Raw genomic sequence first — 21,684 nt, 5'->3', positions numbered from 1 at the left:
ATAACGCAGCATCCACGGAATCAAGTTTCTAGCACTCATGGAGAAGACAGGCTTTTAAATAGGTGGGCGATGCTTGGTGAGATCTCAGAAGCCATAAAACGGTTGTGAGTACAATTTCCGAGCCGGGGGGAACTCGGGAGCAAAGTTCAGATGAGACCCAAGGCCAGTTGAGTGCACCACCTTTACAGGGCGGCCAATGAGCGGCTTCTGGGAAGCCCATAAGGAGGGTGTGAAGGCCAACCACGTGCCCCAGGCTTCCGCGCAAAGACGGAGGTCGCGGAATCCCGCTTTTTAAGGTGGCATTTTGTTTTGTTTCCACGGGAGAACCCCAGTCAAGCAATCCACTAGATCCCCTCTCATCAGAACGTAAGAAAAGCCCTGCAGGATCAGGCCCAAGGCCCAGCCAGACCAGCATCCTGCCTCACGCAGTGGGAAGCCTGCCAGGGCTCCCTCCCTCTGGTGCCCCCTAGCAGCTGGTGTTCGTGGACATGCCCCCCTCGGACCCTGGTGGGAAACGGCAGCTAGCCGTGGATAGGACTGCAGCCTTTTGCTCTTCTTGATGCAGGATTTTGCAGCTTGGCTTCTAAGGCAGAGACTGCACGGCAGTGCCCTGGCTCCTCTCTCGTCCCCCCCCCATGGCAGGCACCTCCCCGCCCCCAGGGCCGCAGCCTGGGGGTGGGCTGCTCAGGCCAGGCGCTTGGCTCGGCCATCTCCATGGCAGCCCTCTGCTGCCTGCCCTGCTCAGCCTGCCTGCCCCTCCTCAGGTGGTAAACAACGGCTGCCTGCCAACCTCACGGAGCAGAGCAGGGAGCCTTCCGCTGGGGACAAGGTCCCCCGAGGACCAAGAGAGCAGCGCGGGCACCTTGGCTGGGGCAGCGCCGCCGGCCGAGGAAGCGCCTTCCCCCGGCTGGGACCAGCCCCTGCTCCAGTGAACTCTGCCCTCGCCTGCGGTGTGAAAAGGCGCAGGCAGGAGGAAGGAGACGGGGAAATGGAGAGGCAGCCGGCCAGGGTTGCTGCTCGCCTCCTGTGCGGCTGCCAGCCAGCCCCCCTGCTCTCCGGTCCCCAGACAGGATGAGGTCACACAGGCTGCAGCTCCTGCTTGCATGGTAAGTTTTGATTTTGATGGAGGGAGGGGGGGCAGTGCAAAAGGCAAGAGGGGGGCTGGAAGGTGGGGACAGACTCCCGGGTGCACCCTGCTATCGGAAGCCCTCCAGAGCCAAGGCCCACGCCTCCTTTCAGACAAGCCCTGAACGCAGCATTCACGACCAGGGCAGAGGCAATGACACCTCAGAGGCACTCCGGGTCTCAGGGTGCCCCCCCCCTTTCAGCCACATCCCCATCCAAGCCACTCAAGCTCAAGGCAGAGCTCCCGTCCCCTGGGTCTCCACCCGACCATCGGGACCCCGGCAGCCAGGTAAACAAGAGGGCAAGGCAGGGAGAGAGGAGGGCCGCTGGAGACGGAGAGGAGCCGATCTAGTTGCCGGGATCATTCCAAGCGGTGCTGGGGCCCAGACCTGCCCGGGAGAAGCACACCCTTCCCCGCCCCCTAATAAAAGCAGAGGCTGCACTGCAATCAGGGGCAGTGGCTGAGCCCTTTGCACGTGCTCAGGAGTACTCAGCTTCACAACTGCTGTGTGCGCCCGGGTAATGAAACGCAGCTCCACAGCAGAGGAGAAGGGCTGTGCCGCTCACCTGAACTGAGGTGGGCAGCTTAGCTGTCAGCACCCATTGAAGAGCTACACAAGACCAGGGCTTATCTACCTGTTGCTGCTTCTAGGATGGCCTCTCCCACAGATAATTTCCAGGGCTGGCCATAAGCCAGATGACACTCCAGGTGAGGCACACCTTTGCCCTTGTGTATTGCTGGAGCTGCTGCATACGAAGCTGCCATATGCTGAGTTGAGCCCTCGGTCCATCTAACTCAGGACTGTCTGCACTGACTGGCAGCGGCTTCTCCCAGGTGGCAGGCAGGCGTCTCTCTCCCAGCCCTACCTGGAGCTGCTGCCAGGGAGGGGACCTGGGACCTCCTGCAGGCAGAGCAGGGGCTCTGCCACTAAGTCACAACCCCCTCTGAATAGCTTCTCTCTGCTTAGGGCATTTGTAGCTCCGTTCGCCACTTCAAGGCACGATCTAGAAGCCTGATTTTATATCCCAGGTCTATTGTTCTTTCTATGGCAACATCCACAGCAAACGGGATAAACATGCACCCATGTAAATCTGCATTTACGCATGTCAGGAAACTTTGTAAAGAGTAACCGACGTGCCTGGCAGCCCCTAAAACCAGCCAGCCAAGCAGCTGCAGGCCCCGAATATCCCACCCTCACCAAACTTTCCCACCACGCCACTGGCCTGAGAGATGTCCATGGGCGTTAACCACATTTCCCAGGACAGCTAGTGCGGTGTCGTGGGCTGAACTGGAAGCAGGAAGAGTTGGGTTCAGATCCCCCATTCTGCCCTGGGTGAGTTTGTCCCAATCACCATCTCTCAGCCTGACCTACCTCACAGGGCTGTTGTTGCAACGACGAAGGAGCAGGTAGGGGGGCGGGGGAGGAAACACCACCTCGAATCCCTTGAACCAAAGTGGAAGTGGAAATGCTCAGAGCTGAACTCCAGGTTTCTTCTGCACAGCTGGCGGAGACCCAGCCTCGGGCCTCTTCCCCCCGGCCCCCGGTGATGCTGCACTCTCAAACTTTGGAGGGCAAGCTCCTTGGGGCTTTCTTGTTCATGCGGCGAAGTGCCGTGGGGCCGTACACGGACAGCGCGGTGTGAATAACAACTCAGTGAACACGGAAGGGCCACCCTGGAGTGGGAGAGCATCTGCTTTGCACTGTAGAGGTCCCAGGTCCCCCCCCCCCCGCCCCCCGGAGAGCATCTCCAGGTAGGGCTGAGAGAGAGAGAGACTCCTGCCTGCAACCTTGGAGAAGCCGCTGCCAGTCCATGCAGACAACCCTGAGCTAGCTGGACCCAGGGTCTGACTCAGTAGGAGGCAGCTGCCTATGGATTGAGTTTGTCCGTTTCAGTGTCAATTACCTTCCTCTTTGCATGCCAGCGGGGACCGGGCTTCCAGTGCTGGGTGGGGCCGTGGCTTAGTGGGCAGACATTTGCTTGGCACGCAGATGGTCCCCGGTTCAGTCCCTGGAAGCATCTCCAGGAAGGGCTGGGAGAGAGACTCCTGCCTGCAACCGTGGAGGAGAGCGGCTGCCAGTCTGTGTGGACAATACTGAACTAGATGGGCCCAGGGTCTGGCTCAGAACAAGGCAGCTTCCGGTGTCCCTATAACCTCCGCAAGCTCTTCTGTGCTCCCCAGGTAGCGGAGAGGCCTTCGTTGCCGCTGGCGGGGCCGGCCGGGCCCCGCTGCCCGCGAGATGGCCGAGAAGCAGCCCCCGCCGGGGCCGGCCGCCGACTGCCCGGTGTGCTGGAACGCCTTCAACAACACCTTCCGCACACCCAAGCGGCTCCACTGCCAGCACGCCTTCTGCCTGGAGTGCCTGGCCCACCTCAGCCTGGTCTCCCCCGTCCGCAGCCGGCTGCAGTGCCCGCTCTGCCGGCAGCCCACCGTGCTGCCCTCTGACCAGGCGGTGACCGCGCTGCCCAACGACGAGGCCGTCCTGCGGCTGCTGCGCCTGGAGCCCAACCAGATCGTCCTGGAGGGGAGGCAGCTGTGCCTCAAGGAGGAGCGCCCCAGCCGGCACTTCCTGCGCCAGCCGAGGGTCTACACCCTGGACCTGGGCCCGGAGCCGGGGGGAGAAGGCCGCCGGGACACCACCCTGGCATCGGCCGCCGCCACCGCCCTGCCCAGCCGCTCCCCGCTGCGGGAGTGTGCCCGCAACCCGCAGCTCCGCATCTTCACCTACCTGATGGCCGTCATCCTGAGCGTGACGCTGCTGCTCGTCTTCTCCGTCTTCTGGACCAAGCAGTTCTTTGGGGGTTTGGGCTGAGGGGGGCCCAGGCTGGATCCTCCGGGCGCTCCTCAGGACCCAGTCTACAGCCGGGGAGGGCGAACAGGAGGCGCAGCCGGACTGGCCCCTTCCGCTGTGCCAAAGGCCTCCGCCCCCAGAGGTGCCGGGTCCTCTGCATCCAGAGAACGCCGACCCTGCGGCTGAAGGCACCGGCTGGGAGGCAGACAGCAGCACGGAGCGAAACGCCTCCTGCTGCTTCAGCTCTTGCCATCGATCCTGCAGATCTGGTTCAGCTGGACCCCTTTAGACACCAGCTTCTCAATGGGAGGATTGATTTGCCAGGCTGCGGGGGGGCCTCTATCTCAAAGGAGGGTGCAGCTGAGCTGCTGTCAGTGGCCGGCAGACTCCTGCTCTGGGCTAGGGTGCTTTTGCCCAGCGGAGACCCTCCGGGGAGAGACCAGGCTGCTTGGAGAACCCAGACAAGCTGCTGGCGAGGAGGAGAGAGCTGTCCAGGGCCTCTTCCTCCCCACCAAGCCTGCTTTTTCGCGGCCCTGAAGTACTTGAGGCTAAAGCTGCAGATGGAACTCTTATGTGAGAGAAAGGAAGGCGGACAAGGCCCAGGCCCTCCAATCCCAGAGTGTGTGGAAATTCAAATAAATAAAGAGACGCTTGGCTGAGCCCTGTTCTCTTGCTGAACGAAGTGTTTTCTACGGCTCAGCAATGGGCAACACGAGAGGGGGGAATTATTTCTGGGGTTAGGTCCCCCCCCCTTTTACCAGCGGAAGTGTGGGTTCTCAAATGTGGGTCCTAGACAGGTCTGAGAACCCCTGGAGCATCTGAAGGGGGCCAAGAACCGCAGGGAAAGGGGCCTGCCTTTATCTCCTGCTTGTGGGCTTCCCAGAGGCATCTGCGGGGAACAAGAGGCTGGCCCAGAGAGGCCTCTAGTAAGATCCAGCAGGGTTCTTCCGACGGGATGTCCTCGAGCCCGGGGTCCAAACTGGTATCGCAAGAGGGTGGGGCAGCAAGTCTGGGCTGGAGGTAGGCACGTGGCCATGTGATTCATGCGGACAAGCCTCGGTATGGGGCTCGGGGTGGTCGTATTTTTACCTTGGCCACCTACAGGAGGTTTCTGTGGCCGTGAGCAGCAACAGGACCCACAAGTCTCAAGTTCAAACCCCCTGTTAGGAGTTATGTGGCGGGACCTGCCACGGTCTCGGCTGGACCAGCAGCCGCTGCACCCCTGGCAGGGAAAGCGACAGATGAATTTGCCTCTTGGGTCGCTGCGCAAGCCAGAGTTTGTAAGAGAGCAACAGGGTAAGCCATCCAGAGGGCTGCAAATGGGAACGGTGAGGCGTGGCCACCAGCAGAAATGTCTTATACACAAGAACACAGGAGACCACCTTAAATTTAACAATAAATTAAAAACCGAGTCAGAGCTTTAGTCCACCGAGCTCTGGACGGTCTGCGCTGACGGGCAGCCGCTCTCCACGGCTGCAGGCAGGAGTCTCTTCCAGCCCTACCCGGAGATGCTGCCAGGGAGGGAACCTGTTTCCTTCTACATGCCAAGCAGAATCTCGACCTCTGAGCTAGGACTCCACTTAATCGATGCAAATTCCCTCTTATGCAGAGTCCGAGCCTCGGCCCATCGAGCTCACTACTGTCTGCACGGACTGGCGGCAGCTCTCCAAGGTTTCCGGCACGGGTCTCGCCCAAATGCCAGGGGCTGGACCCGGGGCCTTCTCTACGCAAAGCAGGGGCTCTGGCCATCAGCTACTTCACCCCTCATCATGTTAGCCATGGGGGAGGGAGTGAGGAAGGGAGGAAGGAAGGAGAGTTTTTCTCTCCCTCTCACAATACTAGACCCGATGAAACGTGACTGGCAGTGCATTCAGAAAAGGTCTCTGGCTCCCTCCTGGCTTTCAAGGGCTGTGGTCACTCAGCGGTGTGAGAGAGAGGACCACATGCAAGAGAATGTAGTGAAGAGGTGAGGCCAAGCTGTTGGGGGCCAGGAATGCGCCCGGGAGCAAACCTCCCCGGCGCAGGCAACATCAGCCCACCCTGGCCCTGTGGAGGAAGATTTCGACCCTCCGGGGAGTGTCTGAGTGGCCCCGGCAGGGAGTAGGGAAGACGGCGCTCAAAGGTGGCGTGATCTTGTGAGGCTGGGGGCAGCTTTCCCGAGATTGCAAATGGAGATCTTGCACAACGGCGAGATCTCGTGAGAGTTGCCCCAAATGTCAGGGGCTATATAAATCAGGCTCCCTCCCTCGGCAGCAGCCCCAGGGAAGACGGGCAAACCCAGGCAAGAGGCTTGGAGGACAAACAAGCAGAGGCTTTGCAGTTCCAGCAGTGACCCTGTTTTAATGCACCCCAACGTCTCAGTCCAACAGGGAACTCCCACCCCGATGACCAACAGAGCGACCCAGGGGGCACCCTGAAAGGGGCTGGAGGCTGGGCTTGGGATCCAGATGAGAGGGGCCATGGAAGTCTCGCCCCTGCAAGCAGGCTGTCAAAAAGCTCCTCTGGCCACAGCCCAGTCCGTTGGGGAGGGGGAGGAGTAGTAGTGGGAGAATACAAAAATAAGAACTCTCAAGGGTAACGTTCTGCAAATGCAGCCTGGCCTGAGCAGGGGGTGTGGAAGAGGGCCTCCCGCTCTGGGCACCCGCCCTGGGTCCACGGCAAGCTGGCCACTGACACCCACAGAGCCTGGGCTGCTAGGCCAAGGGTCTTCCTTGGCTACGGGAGCTGCCAGAAACGCCCCACCTACTCTGCCATCCAGAGCTTGAAGGTCCTGTCGTAGGAGCAGGTGGCGATCAGCTGCCCGTCCAGGGAGATGTCCAGGCCCATCACTTTGCCCTCGTGCCCTGCCAGGGTTTTCAGCGGGGACCAGCCGGGGTGCGTCCAGACCTTGGCCGTGTTGTCGTAGGCACCGGTGAGCAGGAAGTTGCCGTGGTTGGCTAGAAAGAGGGAGAGAGGAGCAGCGGTCAGAAGATGGGAGGACAGCACTCCCAAAGTGGTGGTGGGTGGCTGGTTTTTGGGGTTTTTTTTGGAGAATATACTGTCCTGCCCCCATGACTGGCTCTCGGAGGTGACAGACTGAGCAAAGGTGGGGCATTTTGGGGGATGGGTGTGTCTAAGACACGGGTGGGCAAACCTGGCCCACCTTCCTCAGCCCCAATAAATGTGTGGCTGGCTGCACAATAAATTGGTGTGAGTTGAAGCTCAACAACAGCTGGAGGGCCAAGTCTGCCCACCCCCGGTGTAAGGACCTTCCACACATCTAAGCACAGATTTGTGAAAGGTGGGCCACATCCCAGAGCTCACGGAGTACTACGTTTTGGTTTCAGAAAAAGGAGCAAGGTTCTAGTTCTCATGGTGGCAGAGAAAATGTTTAAGAATGGGCAGTGCTGATGGCACAGTGGGCAGAACAAAGCATGTCCCCCCCCCCCCTGCAGGAGGAACTGGGGGACCCATTTAACCCCAAGGCCTCAGTCCCTGCTGCAAAGCCCAGTCAGAGAGAGACTCACGTTCAAATTTTACCCCTGTCACCAGGTTCTGGTGGGCAGGGATGGTGTAGATGCATCTCCTCTGGCGAAGATCCCACACTTTACAGGTGTTGTCTCCGCTGCCAGTGGCAATGTGGAACCTAAGACAGGGAGAGGAGAGAGAGAGTGAAGGAGCTCAGATTCCGGGCACAGAGGGAGGGTGCCAGGATGGAGAAGCGGCAGGTCCTTACCCGTTTGGAGAGAAGTTGATTCCGTAGATCTCCTTGAGATGGCCCTCGAGGAACATGATGCAGCGTCCCGTGCGCAGGTCCCACACACGGCCAAAGGCATCGAGGCCGCTGGGAAAAGATGGGGGAGATGTGTCACATACACACACACACGCTTCCACCTAAAGCTGCTCTTGGCCTTTTCTGCTCTTCCGTTTCACCACTGCTGGCGCTCTCCTGGCCACTTTCCTGGCAGCCACCTGAGCTTGCTGGATCAGGGCAGAGTCCTCCGAAGGACTGCTCAGATCACCAGCAGCGCTGGCAACACTGCGCCTCACCTCACCTCACCAGGTAAGCCTTTGCTTAGATTACAGTTCTGCGAGCAGAACCTAGACCAGACCTCTGCCTCGCAAGGGATCAGTGTGTCCCACTTCATGCTGAGATCAGATCCAAGTAATTATTCGATTTTCACAAAAATGGGGGGACGGCCATTAATATTCCTTTGTCCCGGTAGCCCTCCTCAGTGCAACCTGAAATCCACTCTGTGCCCAGCAGAGCTTAATCTTCAAGCTATATTAGCAAAAGGTGGCATATAAGTATATAGTAGGGATCCGAATCGATTTGACTCAAAACTGCTTGCACAGAATGAGATTCATTCAAATCGATTCGAATTTGGGTGAATTAGAATCAAATTCACATCGAATTCGAACACATTCAATTTGAGTTCAGATGGATTTGGATCGATTCAAACAAATCCCATTCAGTGCAAGCAGTTTTGAGTCGAATTGATTCAAAATCAATTGAAATTTGAATTGATTCAGTCAATTTTTCTGCACATCCCGAGTATATAAAACAGCTTTAATTAAGCCTACCCACACCTCTTCCAACTCCACCTGATGATTTTAACAAACCACAAAATTTGGGGCTGCAACTTCACCCGCACGCTGTTCTCCCTCTTTCTGCCTTCATTGTTTTGCCCAGCACCCACAGCCTCAAGTTCTGTTGAACTTGAAAGCTTGCTCAAGACTTCCTGATATTTTAACGGGTCCCAATGAAAGGATCACCCTGCTGTGGCTTTGGGTTTAATGGACCAAGATGGCTGCCCATTCTAACAAACCATGCTTAGCAAGTTAAACTAATTCCTAATTAGCATCTTTGCAAGCAAGTCAAAACAGGAGACACCCAACTCAAAAGGACTGAGCAAAAGCAATGGGTCCAACCTTTCACCATTTAGCCCTCAAACAATAGCCTGAAGCAAATACTTGGGAATATAATATTTTGGCTGCTGAAGAGAAAAACTAGGGTGGGGTCTTCTAGGGTACAAGGCCAAGCCCTGCCCTCCTGGAGTGTTAAGCCTGGAAGGAACAGGCGTTGGAACATGGGAGCACAAGAAGCCACCCTATACCGAGTCTTGCCCTTGGTCCGTCTAGCTCACTTTTGCCTACACTGACTGGCAGCAGCTCTCCAAGGTTCCAGGCAGGGATCTTTCCCAGCCCTACCTGGAGATGCTGCCAGGGGTTGAACCTGGGACCCTCTGCATGCAAAGCAGATGCTCTGCCGCTGAGCTACGGCCCCATCCCCTGAATGGAATCTCTTACAGTGCTCAGATATAGTCTCCCCTCCAAATGCAAACAAAGGCAGATCTCGCTTAGCAAAGGGGGCCATTCATGCTCGCTCCCGCAAGGCCTAAGCCGTGTGGAGAGAGTTACCCAGTGCCAGCAAGGGAGCCGTCGATGTGGAAGGCGATGTCGTAGACGCCTTTGCTGTGCCCTTCCTGGTGCAGAATCTCCTCTTGGGCCTCCAGATCCCACAAGCGCCACGAGTGGTCGTAACTGCAGAAGGAAAAGGGGAAAATGGTGGCAGCGTTCGCCATGCTCCTGCAGGCTTTTCCACACAAAGCAGCCAGTCAGAAGGACGCTTGAGCCATCTGTCTGGACTGCCAGCCCAAGTGGAAATGACACCGGGGAGCCTTCGGATTTAATTCAGGTGTGCCAGGACTTAGCATCCCAAGAAGCTCAGAAGAGCAGCCAGGTGTGGTAGGCGAGTGTCTTGGGTAGTAGGACACGAGACACCCTTGTTCAAACCTCTGCTTGGCCACAAAAGCCGCTCTGTACTGGCCTCCGGCAGGCCAGAGACAGGGAAGAAGAGCACCAGGATCTTTGCCTCCAGCTAGGGTTCTCTGTCACGGGGATTCCCAGACGATGTTGGCTGCAACTCCCGCCATCTCCAGCTGCAAGGGCCTTTGGCTGGGGGTTATGGGAGTTGTAGTCCACATCCCGGAATCCCTGTTCCAGGGAACACTGTCTCCAGGCGCTGCTCCATTCTGCAGATCGCTGGTGCTGGGGGAGTGAATATTCCATTGCTGGGGTTTCATTTTCACATGGGTCTCCCCTTCCTTATCCTTTTGTGGGACCTCCCCTGGCTGTGCCTGTCCCCTACTTTTCATTCCCTGTTTCTCGCGAAATGGGTGCCAGGTAGCAGGAGGAGAAGGGACCCCTTACCAGGTGGTGCCCAGGAACCTTCCGGAAGGATGCCAGGCCACCCGGGCCACCCGGACTGTGTGCCCCTCGATGTCAGCCACGGGCTCGTCGCTGAAAGAGAAAGACCCCAGTGAGGACTGCTGAGGATGGCAGCCATTTGGAGAGACTGGATTGCCCTCGCTGGGGATGGGTTAGGAACTGCTGCCTGACCCAGCTCCTCTCCTCCAGGCAAGCCCTCCCTCCCTCTCTGACCTTGCTGTTTCCCTCACACACAACCACAAAATGGGAGCACACACAACTCCTGGACTAGGACAGGTCACTGGTTCTCCCCTCAGTAGGATTGTGCAAACTGCCTTCGTATTTGGTCAAATAAAAAAAGGGTGCACGCTTTCAAGGCCGGCTGAAATTCACACACTGCTCTGGGAAGTCCTGCCTCTAATGCTCCATGTGGGGGTGGCGGTGGTCACTCATGTGCTCTCGTGGTCCCTCCACTAGGTGTGCAAAAGAGGTCCTGCAGCTCAGTTCCATGGTGGCGAGCAGATCCTAACCTGGCAAGCAGAGAGACCTTCTGGCCACTGTGAGAGGGAGGACTCAGGCCAGACTCGGAGTGTGGAGCACAAAAGTGGATCAGGGACCAATTTACTGTAGCAAAAGCTTCTGCCCACAGCAACAGTATCAGACAGAAATAAACCCATTCCCTGAAGGGCCAATTAGCTGACAGAGTCTGCTCCTTCTCCGCACGTCTTCAGATGTGCTGCAGACAAATCTGGAGCATTCCCCGAGAGACACGGCCCCTTGGAGCACAGCCAGCCTTTGCCAGTTTTGAGTGTCCACAGGGACCCCTGGAACCCAGCAAGGGGAGAGGTGCAGAAACGCAAATGGAACCAGGATGGGACTCCAGGGGTGTGTGCGTGCACACGCGTGCGTAGGAAAGCCTGACACCCGGATCTCTCCTCTCCACTCACACCTTGTACCATGTAGATGCCAATGCCATTCTAAAAGTGAGCAAGGAGGCTGCCAGGCCCATTTCCAGAGGGAGTGAGTTCCACGGGGCAGGTGCAACAACAGAAAAAGGCCCACTTGCACATCATCACTAGCACCTTAAACTACACCCAGAAACACAACACGAGTGTAATGTGCTAAGGCAAACACATTCGGCACCAGACGACGTTTCCGAATGGTCTTCAAGAGCAGCCCCACGTTACACACATGAAGTAGTCCAGGTGAGTGGACCACAAGGGCGTGGGTGGTTTTTTGTCTCTCTGAAGGCAAAAAGGAAGCGAGAGCTCTGAAAGCCCTGTTTCTGGGGAGCAGTCAGGGTCAGAACTGAGAGGGCCTCCTCTGAGGACTCAAAGGACTGACATGACACTGTCAGTGGAGTGAGTAATCTGTCTTGGGACAGTCACCTCCCCTGAAGAAAAGGGCCAAGGCCCACAGGGGACCCTCTGGCCTTCCCAGGCGCAGACTAACCTTTCAAGACTCCAGAGCTTGACCGAGCCGTCGGTGGCACAGGAAGCCAGGTTCACGTCCTCCTTGTCCAAAGAGATGGTTGCCTTGGGGTGAAAGACAATGGCGCCGACGCTGGTGTTGTGCCCTTGGGAAGGGAAGGGAAAGGAAGGTAGGCAGTGGTTCCTTACTGCATATGATTTCCGTCATCCTGCTTCTAGATCCAGAAGGGATCCCTAAGGTGACTCAACTATCACACTTCCCAGGGTCAAATGCAGAAAAGCTGCCGTTTTCCATTTGCAGGGAGTGGGTGAGTCGATAGGTGGTTTGCAAGTTTCGGTTGTGGAGGTTTCTGCCTGCTGTTGCTATGTTTTGTTTTGCTGGGTTTGCTTTTATTTCTCTCAGCCACCTTTTGCAAGGAAGGCCGGATATAATTTTTAATAATAAAGTAACTGCAGTAAGTCAGTTCTACTCCCTCTGGGACAGCTTCTCCTCTCCTCCCCACGCACACTCCCACCAAAGATGAAGGTTCTGCTTCCTTCACACCAGCCTAAGAACAGACAGCCCCCACCAGACCATTCAGCCTTCAGTCATTCCAGTCACTTGGAGGAAGGCAGAGGAAAACAGACCTCTGCAGCAGGAAGAGACACAGTACCTCGCAAAGTGTGGATGAGATTGCAGTCTGGGACCGACCACAGCTTGCAGAGGCCGCTCCTGTGAGAGGTAAGGAAGGCAATCATCAGGAAGAGGGCCGTGTCCACTCAGCAGCTTATTTGCAGCGCCTTTTTCGGCATGATCCCCACCGCACATTAAGGTCTTTGAGAGAGGTCAGTTTCCGGATGCCGCCAGCTTGTCTGGCCACAACTAGGAAGCGGGCCTTCTCAGTAGTTGCTCCTGGGCTGTGGAATGCGCTCCCTATAGACATTTGTGGCTTAACATCTTTATCAGCCTTTAAAAGAGCCCTTAAGACACACTTTTTTTTAGCGCGGCTTTTAGTAATCTCTGAATGTTTTAAGTTGTTGTTTTAACAGTTTGCTTTATTTTGTTTTCATGGTATTCCTCTGTGAACCGCCTAGAACCTTTCGAGCCAGGCGGTATATAAATTAAATCAAGCTAAATTTAAAAATTTAGAAACATTTCCATCCTGCTGTTTTGCATTGCAAAGGATGGAAATGTTTCTAAATTTTTAAATTTAGCTTTATTTAATTTATATACTGCCTGGCTCGAAAGGTTCTTTTGCATTGCAAAGGCAGCACTCAGAGTAAAAATCAGTTTAGTACCAACGTGGTAAAATAGAAACGAACCAACCAAACCAATTCCCCCATACAGCAGCAAGATTTCAAGTCTAAAAGGTCGGACACCCCATAAGAGCATCAGGATCCGGCCAGTCCTAAGCAGTGTTCCCTCTCACAGGGATGCCCAGATGCTGTTGACTACAATTCCCATAATCCCTAAGCAAAGGCTATTGCAACAGGGGAAGCGGGGAGTTGTAGTCAATCTGGGGATCCCTGTGAGAGGGAATTCTGTTCCTAAGCCTCTTGCCCCAAATGCCTTCCAGATTCAGGATCTGACAGGGTGGCCTTCTGACTGCCTTTGCGGCCTCTTCTTCCCCCCCAAATGGGAGGCGACGGAAATGAATGTGAAACCTTACCAACAGGCTGTAGCCAGGAGCTTGGAGTTGGGGCTGAAGTGGCAGTATGAGATCGGGCGGTCGTCCCCAATTTGGCTGCAGAAATTATTCAGAGACTGGAATGGGGAAAGAGAGAGAAAAAAGAGAGTTGCCATCGGAAGAAGGGAAGGGATACCAGAAAGGGGGCAGACCTGAGAGGAGCAAGGAGGGAAGACGTTGCCAGCGGGCTGCACGAGCTGCTCCCCGAAGCGACTCAAGATGTGTTGGAATGTGGCGTTTTCGAAGTCCGAAGTGACCTTACACCAGCTAGATGGCTGGCCTGCCGACTGTGGCTGGCTGTCCCTTCTCAAGGGCTCAGGCGGGAAGAGGCCTTTTCCGGGCCTGCGACCTGAGCTCCTTCGAGTGCGAGAGGCCAGAGACCTAGGATTCCTTCCCTTCAGCAACACACATGCTGCCTTACAGAGTGTCTGCCCCAGAGCTGGCAGCGGATCCTTCAGACAGGGGCCTTTCCCAGCCCTCCCTGGACTGAACCAGGGACCTTCTCTATGCAAACCAGTGACTCTTTGGCTGGGCCCAGGGGAGGGTGAGGGAAGCAGATACACAGGGCTTCACTTTCCTCCATGTTTTGGATGCTGCTAGGCTGCGGCAGCCCTGTGCTTGAACTGGGCAAAGAGGCACCTTTCTAAAGTGGTGATTCTCTTTACTGAGCAGGGGGAGAAGAACTGGCCCTCTCCGTCCCCAGCACAGCATCTCTCCAGTGGCTCTTGCCGGTATCTACCCTGTGTTCAATTTTCACACTGAGAGCCCTTTGGGGGCAGGGAGCCATTTCATTTATTTTTACCTATGGAAACCACTTTGGGAACTTTTGCTGAAAAGCGGTATATATTTGTCGTATTCACTGAAGCAAAGATAGGCCTACCCTCAAGGATTTGTGCAGCTCCTGTTTCTGGGATGTCCGTGTGGCCTCGGGGACTTCCTTGAGCAAACGGGCTTCATCCAGTCGCTTCAAAGCTCTGGGGCAGAAAACCAAGACAGATGCATGAGGCCCTCTCTACATTCCACGAAGCCCTTGTGGGCTAGAAGGACAGATTCACAACTGGCTTACTGACAACTATTTTTTTGACCAGGTACAACTTGTGTTTTACCAATATCACCTTAAAGCTTCTCTCTCTTGTGCACGTGCAAGGACAATGAAAGAGACTCAAGCCACATTAAGGTTTGCATTCAAGCCTCCTCGCCCCAGCCCCTTACCGAGGGAGGGAGTAGTTAGCAATCCACAGTCTGGCTGTCTTGAGGGTATTTGGTCCTTCATGGTACCACGTCTGCTGATACTAAAGAGAGCAGAAATGTTTTGGGATGGGTTAATATGACAACTTCATTTTTAAAACTGATATTTTATTATTTGCCGAATATAGCAACTTCATTTTTTATAATGGACAAGGAGATATGATCAAACAAACCAACCAGGTTCTGTGGTGTGTATCAGTTATAAAGCTTGGGGACCGAACCAGGCTTGTAGGGGACTCCAATGCACCCCAAAGCACCCCCACAACACTCCACACAGACTATGGAACCAGCTTCAGGGCTAGGAAGCTGATGGAAAGGAACATTAAGATGGGTGGATGAGCAAGAACAGTGGTTAAGGTCCAAAATGATAAATGTCAGGGTTTGAACACTGCAGGAAACCCCTGCTCACTGAGCAGAAGTGCCTTTAAAAGGCACCTATTAAAGAGGTGATTCTCTTATACAGAGCAGGGGGAGAGCAACCGGCCGTATCCATCCCCTGCACAGCATCCCAACAAGGGCTGTTGTTAGTTTCTGCTTTCTAATTCTTTGGGAGCCCTTTTTGGGGGCACGGGGCCATTTATTTATTCTATGTGAACCGCTTTGAGAACTTCTGTGGACAAGCGGCATATATTTGTAGCAGCAGCAGGATACATACCACATAACCCCAACGGAGAAGCACCAAAACAACCCCCACCCCACCCACCCGCAACAACACTGCATGGGTGGCTTTATATAATACCCGGCACCAATTACCTCTTCTTTTGATTTCTTAGACTTCTCATCATCTTTCTTGGTCTTCTTCAAGGCATCTGTGCCAACCACTGAGAGAATGTTCCGGAGCCTACAACGACACAAGCAGAAAGCTAGACAGCCTATGCTTCTGATCAAGACAATTCTCTGCAGAAGACAGTGTCAGTCATGTCCATTCATTCATTCATTCTATCTCTCTCTCTCACCTCTCTCTCCTTTCAGCAGGCCCCTCACCGAAAAGCGTGATGGGCTCCCCGAGAGCTCGTAAGCAGGCCTTGACTTCCGAGTCGTCAGTGGAGACGTTGATTTGCCGGGCACGCTTCCTGCGCTCAAACTCAGCCAGCACTTCAGCCTGCCGCTCGCTCATATGCTCCTCCAGGTCATACACTTCCCCTGAGGCCAGAACAAAGCCAGAAAGTTAGAACAACTAAAACCCAGTCCGGACCCCGAATGCACCTCATCCGTAATTTGCCCCCCTGCACATTTGCCCTGATAGAAGAAAGGGCCAGGAATACCAGCAGCTGCTTTATACTGAGTCAGACCCTTAGTCCATCTAGCTCATTATTGCTTACACTGACTGGCAGCAGCTCTCCAAGGTTTCAGGCAGGAGTCTATCCCAGCCCACTCTGGAGATGCTGCCAGGGACTGAACCTGGGACCTTCTGCATGCAAGCAGATGCTCTTCTACTGAGCTAAGACCCCATCCCCATGGGATATATGCACATATAGTCACCCATCCAAATGCAAACTAGGGTAGACCCTGCTTAGCAAAAAGGACAATTCATGCCCTCTGCCAGGGAGTGAACCTGGGACCTTCTGCATGCAAAGGAGATGCTCTGCCACTGAGTTAAAGAAATACATTTCATGTATTTGCTGAATATTGCTTTTGTTGTCATTTCAATGTATGTAAACCACCTTGAGTCTATGGAAGTCAGACAGTCAGTAAACTTGCTAAATAAATACATCTATGCTACATTTTCAAATGATACATATCAAGACAAAATACATCATCCCATTGTGAAAACATTCCTCTTCATTACAAAACAATAACAATCAGCTGATCAGTAAAAGTCCTTTCAACAGCAAGAAACTGACACAGAACCTGGCAGACTAGGTTCAAATGAAACTGCCTTCCACACAGTCAGACCTTTGATTCTTTTATCTCAGTGTTGCCTACTCTGACTGGCAGCAGCCCTCCACGGTTTAGAAATGAAAGCAGCATACACGGTGCCACTTCTTCTGAAATGCAGCTCAAAAGCCATCTTTTCCGTAGCCCCTTTGGCTTAAGCCTCCATTTCATCTCATTCGTCTTACCGCTGGTGATGTTGATGTGGCCAGCCTCAATAGCAGCTTTGACGGCATCCTTGCCCAACATTCCTGACTCCCCTTTGAGGAGACGCTCACGCTCCTTCTCTTCCAGGCTTCCGTAGAAAATCGGACCCTTCTTGGCGGGAGGTGCATTGCTGTCGTCCGAAGCCTTCATCTTTAAGCCCTGCAAGGAGAAAACTCTCTCAGCATTGGCTTTATAGAACTGGCCCGATCCACCCCAGCACAGTACTTCCAGTGACTGTTGCTGGTGTCTATCTTATGTTTCTTTTTAGATTGTGAGCCCTTTGGGGATGGGGAGCCATCTTATTTATTTATTATTGCTCTGTGTAAACTGCTTTGGAAACTTTTGCTGAAAAACAGTATATAAATATTTGTTGTCGTTGATGCAGAAGCACAGGAGCGAATGGGGTTTCCCCACCCAATGTCAATTTCCCAGGTGTTTGCTCTGCACAGGGAGAGCAAGTATCTACCCTCTTGCTTCAAAATGAAAGTCTCTGCAGTCAGAGAGTAGGATGCTCTCAGATTCATGGCACATCTTATGCATGTTTACTGAGAAGGGCATTCCACTGTGTTCATGGAGGCTTACTCCCAGTAGTAGTAGTAATGTGCCTAGGGCTGAAGCAGTGGTATACAGTCATTCCAATGTAGGCACTAATCCCAAAACTGTCCAGTGTGTCTGACTTTATCCAATTTACTTCTCTTTGGAGTGTGCGTATATACGTGTGTGCACATGTGCATGGGTGTATATGTATGTATATATGTACACACACACATATATATATACACACACACACACACACACTTATACATAAACACACACCGCTTTATTATGCCTCCCTCTCAGGCAGCACATAGTAATTTGCCCTCACAACCACCCTGCGAGGTAGGCCAAGCTGAGGACTAGTGACGTCATCATGGCTGAGGGGGGAGGCGAGCCCGGGGCCTCTCCAGTTCTAGACCGGCCCTCTAGCCACCGCACCGCACAGCCCCGGGTCCCTAAGCGGCCTCTTTTCGCTCACCGGCGAGGGCCGCATCCCCGAAGCCATCGCGCCGCTCCGTCGACGCTGAGAGTCCACACAGCCCCCCCTCAAAGCGTCTCCCGAGACACACTTCCGGGTCGCGAGCGCGCCGGCTTCCGCTCCCGACTGACCGGAGAGTGCCGCTCTAGCCGCCGCCCTCTGTGGTGTGCGGGCTGTGTGGGCGGCGCCTCGGCATTGCGAGGAGGCTGCTGCGTCGCCGCGGGGCATGCCGGGAGCGGAGAAGGCGAGGCGGCGGCGGCGGCGGAGATGCTGCGGCGCAAGCCCACCCGCCTGGAGCTGAAGCTGGACGACATCGAGGAGTTCGAGGGGGCCCGCAAGGAGCTCGAGGTAGGCCGGCTGCTCGCTGCCAGGCCCTGGGGAAGGACGCTTTGCACGTGCTCAGAGGCACGCTTTGTGCTTGCAGCCCGGCTCCCCTGTGGAAAGCCGCTTTGCATGTGCTCAGAGGCACGCTTTTGTCCTTCATGTTTGCTCCCGCAAGGAGAGCTGGTCTCCTGGTAGCAAGCATGATTTGTCCCCTTTGCTAAGTAGGGTCTGCCCTGGTTTGCATTTGAGTGGGAGACTAAATTGTGCGCGAGCCCTGAAAGCTGTTCCCCTGAGGGGATGGGGCTGTAGCTCAGTGGAAGAGCACTTGCATGCATGCATGAGGTCCCCGGTTCCCAGTTCCCTCCCTGGCAGCATCTCCAAGACAGGGCTGAGAGAGATTCCTGCCTGCAACCTGGGAGAAGCTGCTACCAGTCTGGGAAGACAATGCTAAGCTAGATGGACCAAGGGTCTGACTCTGTATATGGCAGCTTCCGACATTCCACCTCTTTCTTTGCTGATTCTCGCAGGCACTGTGCATTAGGCTCTCTGGTGTGCCCTCTGCAGTAAAAGGACACCTGGTTTCCTCCTAGGAGGCTCTTTGGAAAATTACTCTACATATGCTCAGAAGCTCTGGGCCTTCAAATCCATAGCACTGTGCTTTGTGTTTGTTGGAGGGGGGTGGAATTCTGTATATGCCTAGATACATAAGTGGGTGGGGGGAGCATTCCTGTGTATTGCAGAGCTCAAGTCAATCTTTGGAATGCTGCTGTGCATATGCTCAGAGGCACTCTTATCATGGAACCAGCTCCTTTTCCTCTGCTTCTGCTCAGAGGCAACATCTCTGGAGACATATGTGCTATTTGCAATAGAAGAAGGGTGTTCTGCATGTGTCCAGAGGCACCCTTCTTTTTAGGAAGTGCTTTTAAGCCACTCCACACATGCTCAGAGATGCTCTGTCCTTACCTTTTAGTGTTCATATGAGAGTGACACGCTCAGCTTCTTCTGGAGCACTGTGTCATGAGGTCCATCGGACACCATCGGCACCTCCAGAAAAATCTTCATGAAAACAGCATTTTTGAATTTTTAATAGTTTTTTTGCAAACCAAATTACATCCAACCCGATTAGAAAACAGGACCCTGTAAAGATGCTAGTTTTCAGATGCATGCCAGAGGCCTGATTTTGCAGCCACTTCTTTTGAACTCATAAGAACAGCCCTGCTGGTTCAGGCCCAAGGCCCATCTAGTCCAGCATCCTGGACTCATTTCCGCTTCCCCTCCCAATTGTAGCACTTCCAGTTGGGCTCAAGATCTTAAGTCTGGGTTGCATTCTGGATCTCTTTGAGCTTCGTTTTTTGGGGGGTCGGGTTGGCGTGGGTGGGGTTCAAGTTTGGCTCGACTCCCTGGGGGCTGGTGCAGACGGCCACTATATGGGCAAGGGAGCCCTGTGGGGATTCCTGCATGTTTCTGCGTTGTTTTTGCAGAGTCGGAAGAAGCAGCGTGAAGATGTGGATGTGGTCGGAGCCAGCGACGGAGCCCTGGGACTGAACAGCGACCACAAGAGCCGGGAACAGGTGATCCAGGACCGGATTGGCTACAAGCCCCAGCCCAAACCCAACAACCGCACCTCTCAGTTTGGGAACTTTGAATTCTAGAAGAGCGTGAGCTCCTGGGGTGCCCGTCCCCGTGAGCTTTGGGTGAAGCAGGCGGTCCTCTGACCAGGCTGGGTTAGACATGCCCAAGGAGATGGCGCCTGTGTTCTCTTGGTATCGAAAGAAATCCACCTGTTGCTTCCTGAAGGACAGATGAGACCCTCATTTCACTTGATGTCTTCCCTGCCATCTCCTTAGCTGCTATGTCTTAAATAAATGTGTTTTTTTAAAAAAATAAAATAAAAATAAAAGTAGTGTACAAAAGTAGGGGAAGAACCATCTACGACCAGAGTTCCCGACCTCTGCTACTCCAGAGGTTACAAATTGTAGCTGAGGATGATGGGAGTTGTAGTTCAGCCACAGGTTGGGGCCCCCCGATCTACAGTACGTAAGAACAACCCTGCTGGATCAGGCCCAAGGAGGCCCATCTACATCCAGCCTCCTGCTTCACAGTGGCCCACCAGATGCTTCCGAGAAGCCCACAGGCAGGAGCTGAGGGCAGGCCCCCTCGCCTTCTGCTCTTGGAGGCGGGCAGACAACCGACACAAAACTGAGCACCCTTTCAGGTAGTGCTGGGGGCTGCGTGGCCCTAGGTCACGCAGAAGGAATGCCTTTGTCACCCGCAGATGGAATCATCCACAAATCTTTACATATCTCGCTTTGAACAAGGAAGGGGGGCTGGAGCAGAAGAGCCTTGAAATCACATGGAATTTCGCTGCCTTTGGGGTAGCGTCCGAGGCGTTTGGTTGGTTGCAGGGGAGAAAAGCATCACATGGTGCAGAATGTATGGAATTAGCTGCCGCAAGATGGAATATAGCTCAACTGCCTTTAGAAAGGAATTGGAGACGCTCCCGCAGAAAAAGAGCTGGGCCACTTTTCTGAGAAGTTGGCACAATGCACTTCGCGTGGGCTCATCTCTATGAAGGGGAATTGTGCGTCTGGTTGGACTGGAGACAGCTCACATGTTGGTGTGTGCACCCATTAATGTATCTGCCTGTAAAGATTCCACACGTCCACCATTTCTGTAAGATACATCCTGCTTTATTGGCTCACATACAGACTGATTATCAGGATATCTATAAGACAACAGCTGGCAGGCAGTTTCCACAAACTGGCTTAAATAATAGACACGGCGCACGGCGTATTGTGCTGGAGGTCTGCACGGTCTGCGAACAGGCAAAGAAGGCACTGGTGTTTCTTGAGTACTGGGCTACGGCAGTCACACCCCGCTGGGAGGTTGTGGAATGAGTTTGGCCATCTGCTAAGGGGAGGGGGCAACACTGTCTCCCTCCCACAATTGCACACAAATCATGCAGGAGACGAGATGAGTACCTTGGTGCAGGACAGATATTTTGTTCCCATTCCAGGTAGGGTGAATGGCAGCTAGTACCCAGGGTGGGCAAACTTGGTCCTCCAGCTGTTGTTGAACTACACCGCCCAACACCCCCGGTCACTGTGGCTGGGGACAATGGGAGTTGTAGTTCAGCAACACCCCTAGATTAGATGGTGCCAACAGCAGAGTCTGAAGCTTCATGTACACTTTGGGGAACTCAGACTGCACAGGGAGGGAATAAGGCTGGCTTGGCTAAGACCTGTCAACTTCTGGGCATGGGGACAGATCGGGAACAGACATGGCACAGCTGCACACACTTTGAAAGCTAGCTGGCTGTAGCACCCGAGGAACCCACCTGGAACTAGAGAGCGGGGGAGAGAGAGCTGGTTGCTACACATCAAACTGGGCAATTATAAGCTTATAGTTGCCTTAAGTGACACCCCAGAAAAGTTACTGGCCTGCTCACCGGCCTGCATCTATGTGGTTTGGGAACACAGGAAGCGGCCTTTTACCGAGTCAGACTATTGGTCCATCTCGCTCAGTACTGTCTACCCAGACTGGCAGCGGCTTCTCCAAGGTTGCAGGCAGGAATCTCTCTCTCTCAGCCGATCTTGGAGATGCTGCCAGGGAGGGAATTTGGAACCTCCTGTAGGCAAGCAGACAGGTGCTCTTCCCAGAGCAACCCCATCCCCTAAGGGAACTATCTTACAGTGCTCACTTACAGTCTCCCATTCAGATGCAAACGAGGCTGAACCCTGCTTAGCAAAGGGGACCATTCATGCCTGCTACCACAAGACCAGCTCTCTTCTGGGAAAGAGAACCACCTTTCT

The 21,684-nt window shown here is 54.3% G+C and overlaps 3 protein-coding genes across 3 annotated transcripts; 2 read left to right on the top strand and 1 right to left on the bottom strand.

The window, feature by feature from the left end:
• Positions 1 to 486: 486 nt before the first annotated feature.
• Positions 487 to 4,582, top strand: RNF183 (ring finger protein 183). Its single transcript, XM_053282361.1, has 2 exons — positions 487 to 1,106; positions 3,308 to 4,582. The coding sequence occupies exon 2, from the start codon at positions 3,366 to 3,368 to the stop codon at positions 3,936 to 3,938; it is 573 nt and encodes a 190-aa protein (XP_053138336.1). The 5' UTR covers positions 487 to 1,106; positions 3,308 to 3,365; the 3' UTR covers positions 3,939 to 4,582.
• A 1,655-nt stretch (positions 4,583 to 6,237) lies between these two features.
• Positions 6,238 to 17,695, bottom strand: PRPF4 (pre-mRNA processing factor 4). The gene is made up of 14 exons (XM_053282003.1): positions 17,549 to 17,695; positions 16,515 to 16,692; positions 15,408 to 15,594; positions 15,205 to 15,292; positions 14,416 to 14,495; positions 14,084 to 14,177; positions 13,186 to 13,280; positions 12,190 to 12,248; positions 11,559 to 11,682; positions 10,110 to 10,199; positions 9,318 to 9,440; positions 7,633 to 7,740; positions 7,424 to 7,542; positions 6,238 to 6,853 (listed from the first exon to the last, which is right to left on the bottom strand). Exons 1-14 carry the CDS (start codon positions 17,573 to 17,575, stop codon positions 6,660 to 6,662), a joined length of 1,566 nt encoding a protein of 521 aa, XP_053137978.1. The 5' UTR covers positions 17,576 to 17,695; the 3' UTR covers positions 6,238 to 6,659.
• CDC26 (cell division cycle 26) lies at positions 17,694 to 19,775 on the top strand. Its single transcript, XM_053282010.1, has 2 exons — positions 17,694 to 17,896; positions 19,354 to 19,775. Exons 1-2 carry the CDS (start codon positions 17,816 to 17,818, stop codon positions 19,522 to 19,524), a joined length of 252 nt encoding a protein of 83 aa, XP_053137985.1. The 5' UTR covers positions 17,694 to 17,815; the 3' UTR covers positions 19,525 to 19,775.
• The last annotated feature ends 1,909 nt before the right edge of the window (positions 19,776 to 21,684 follow it).

This window comes from Hemicordylus capensis, chromosome 17 (genome assembly GCF_027244095.1).
Source record: "Hemicordylus capensis ecotype Gifberg chromosome 17, rHemCap1.1.pri, whole genome shotgun sequence".
Lineage (NCBI taxonomy): Eukaryota > Metazoa > Chordata > Lepidosauria > Squamata > Cordylidae > Hemicordylus > Hemicordylus capensis.
The sequence above is the reverse complement of the archived record's forward strand: the minus strand, read 5'-3'. Positions and strand labels throughout refer to the sequence as shown.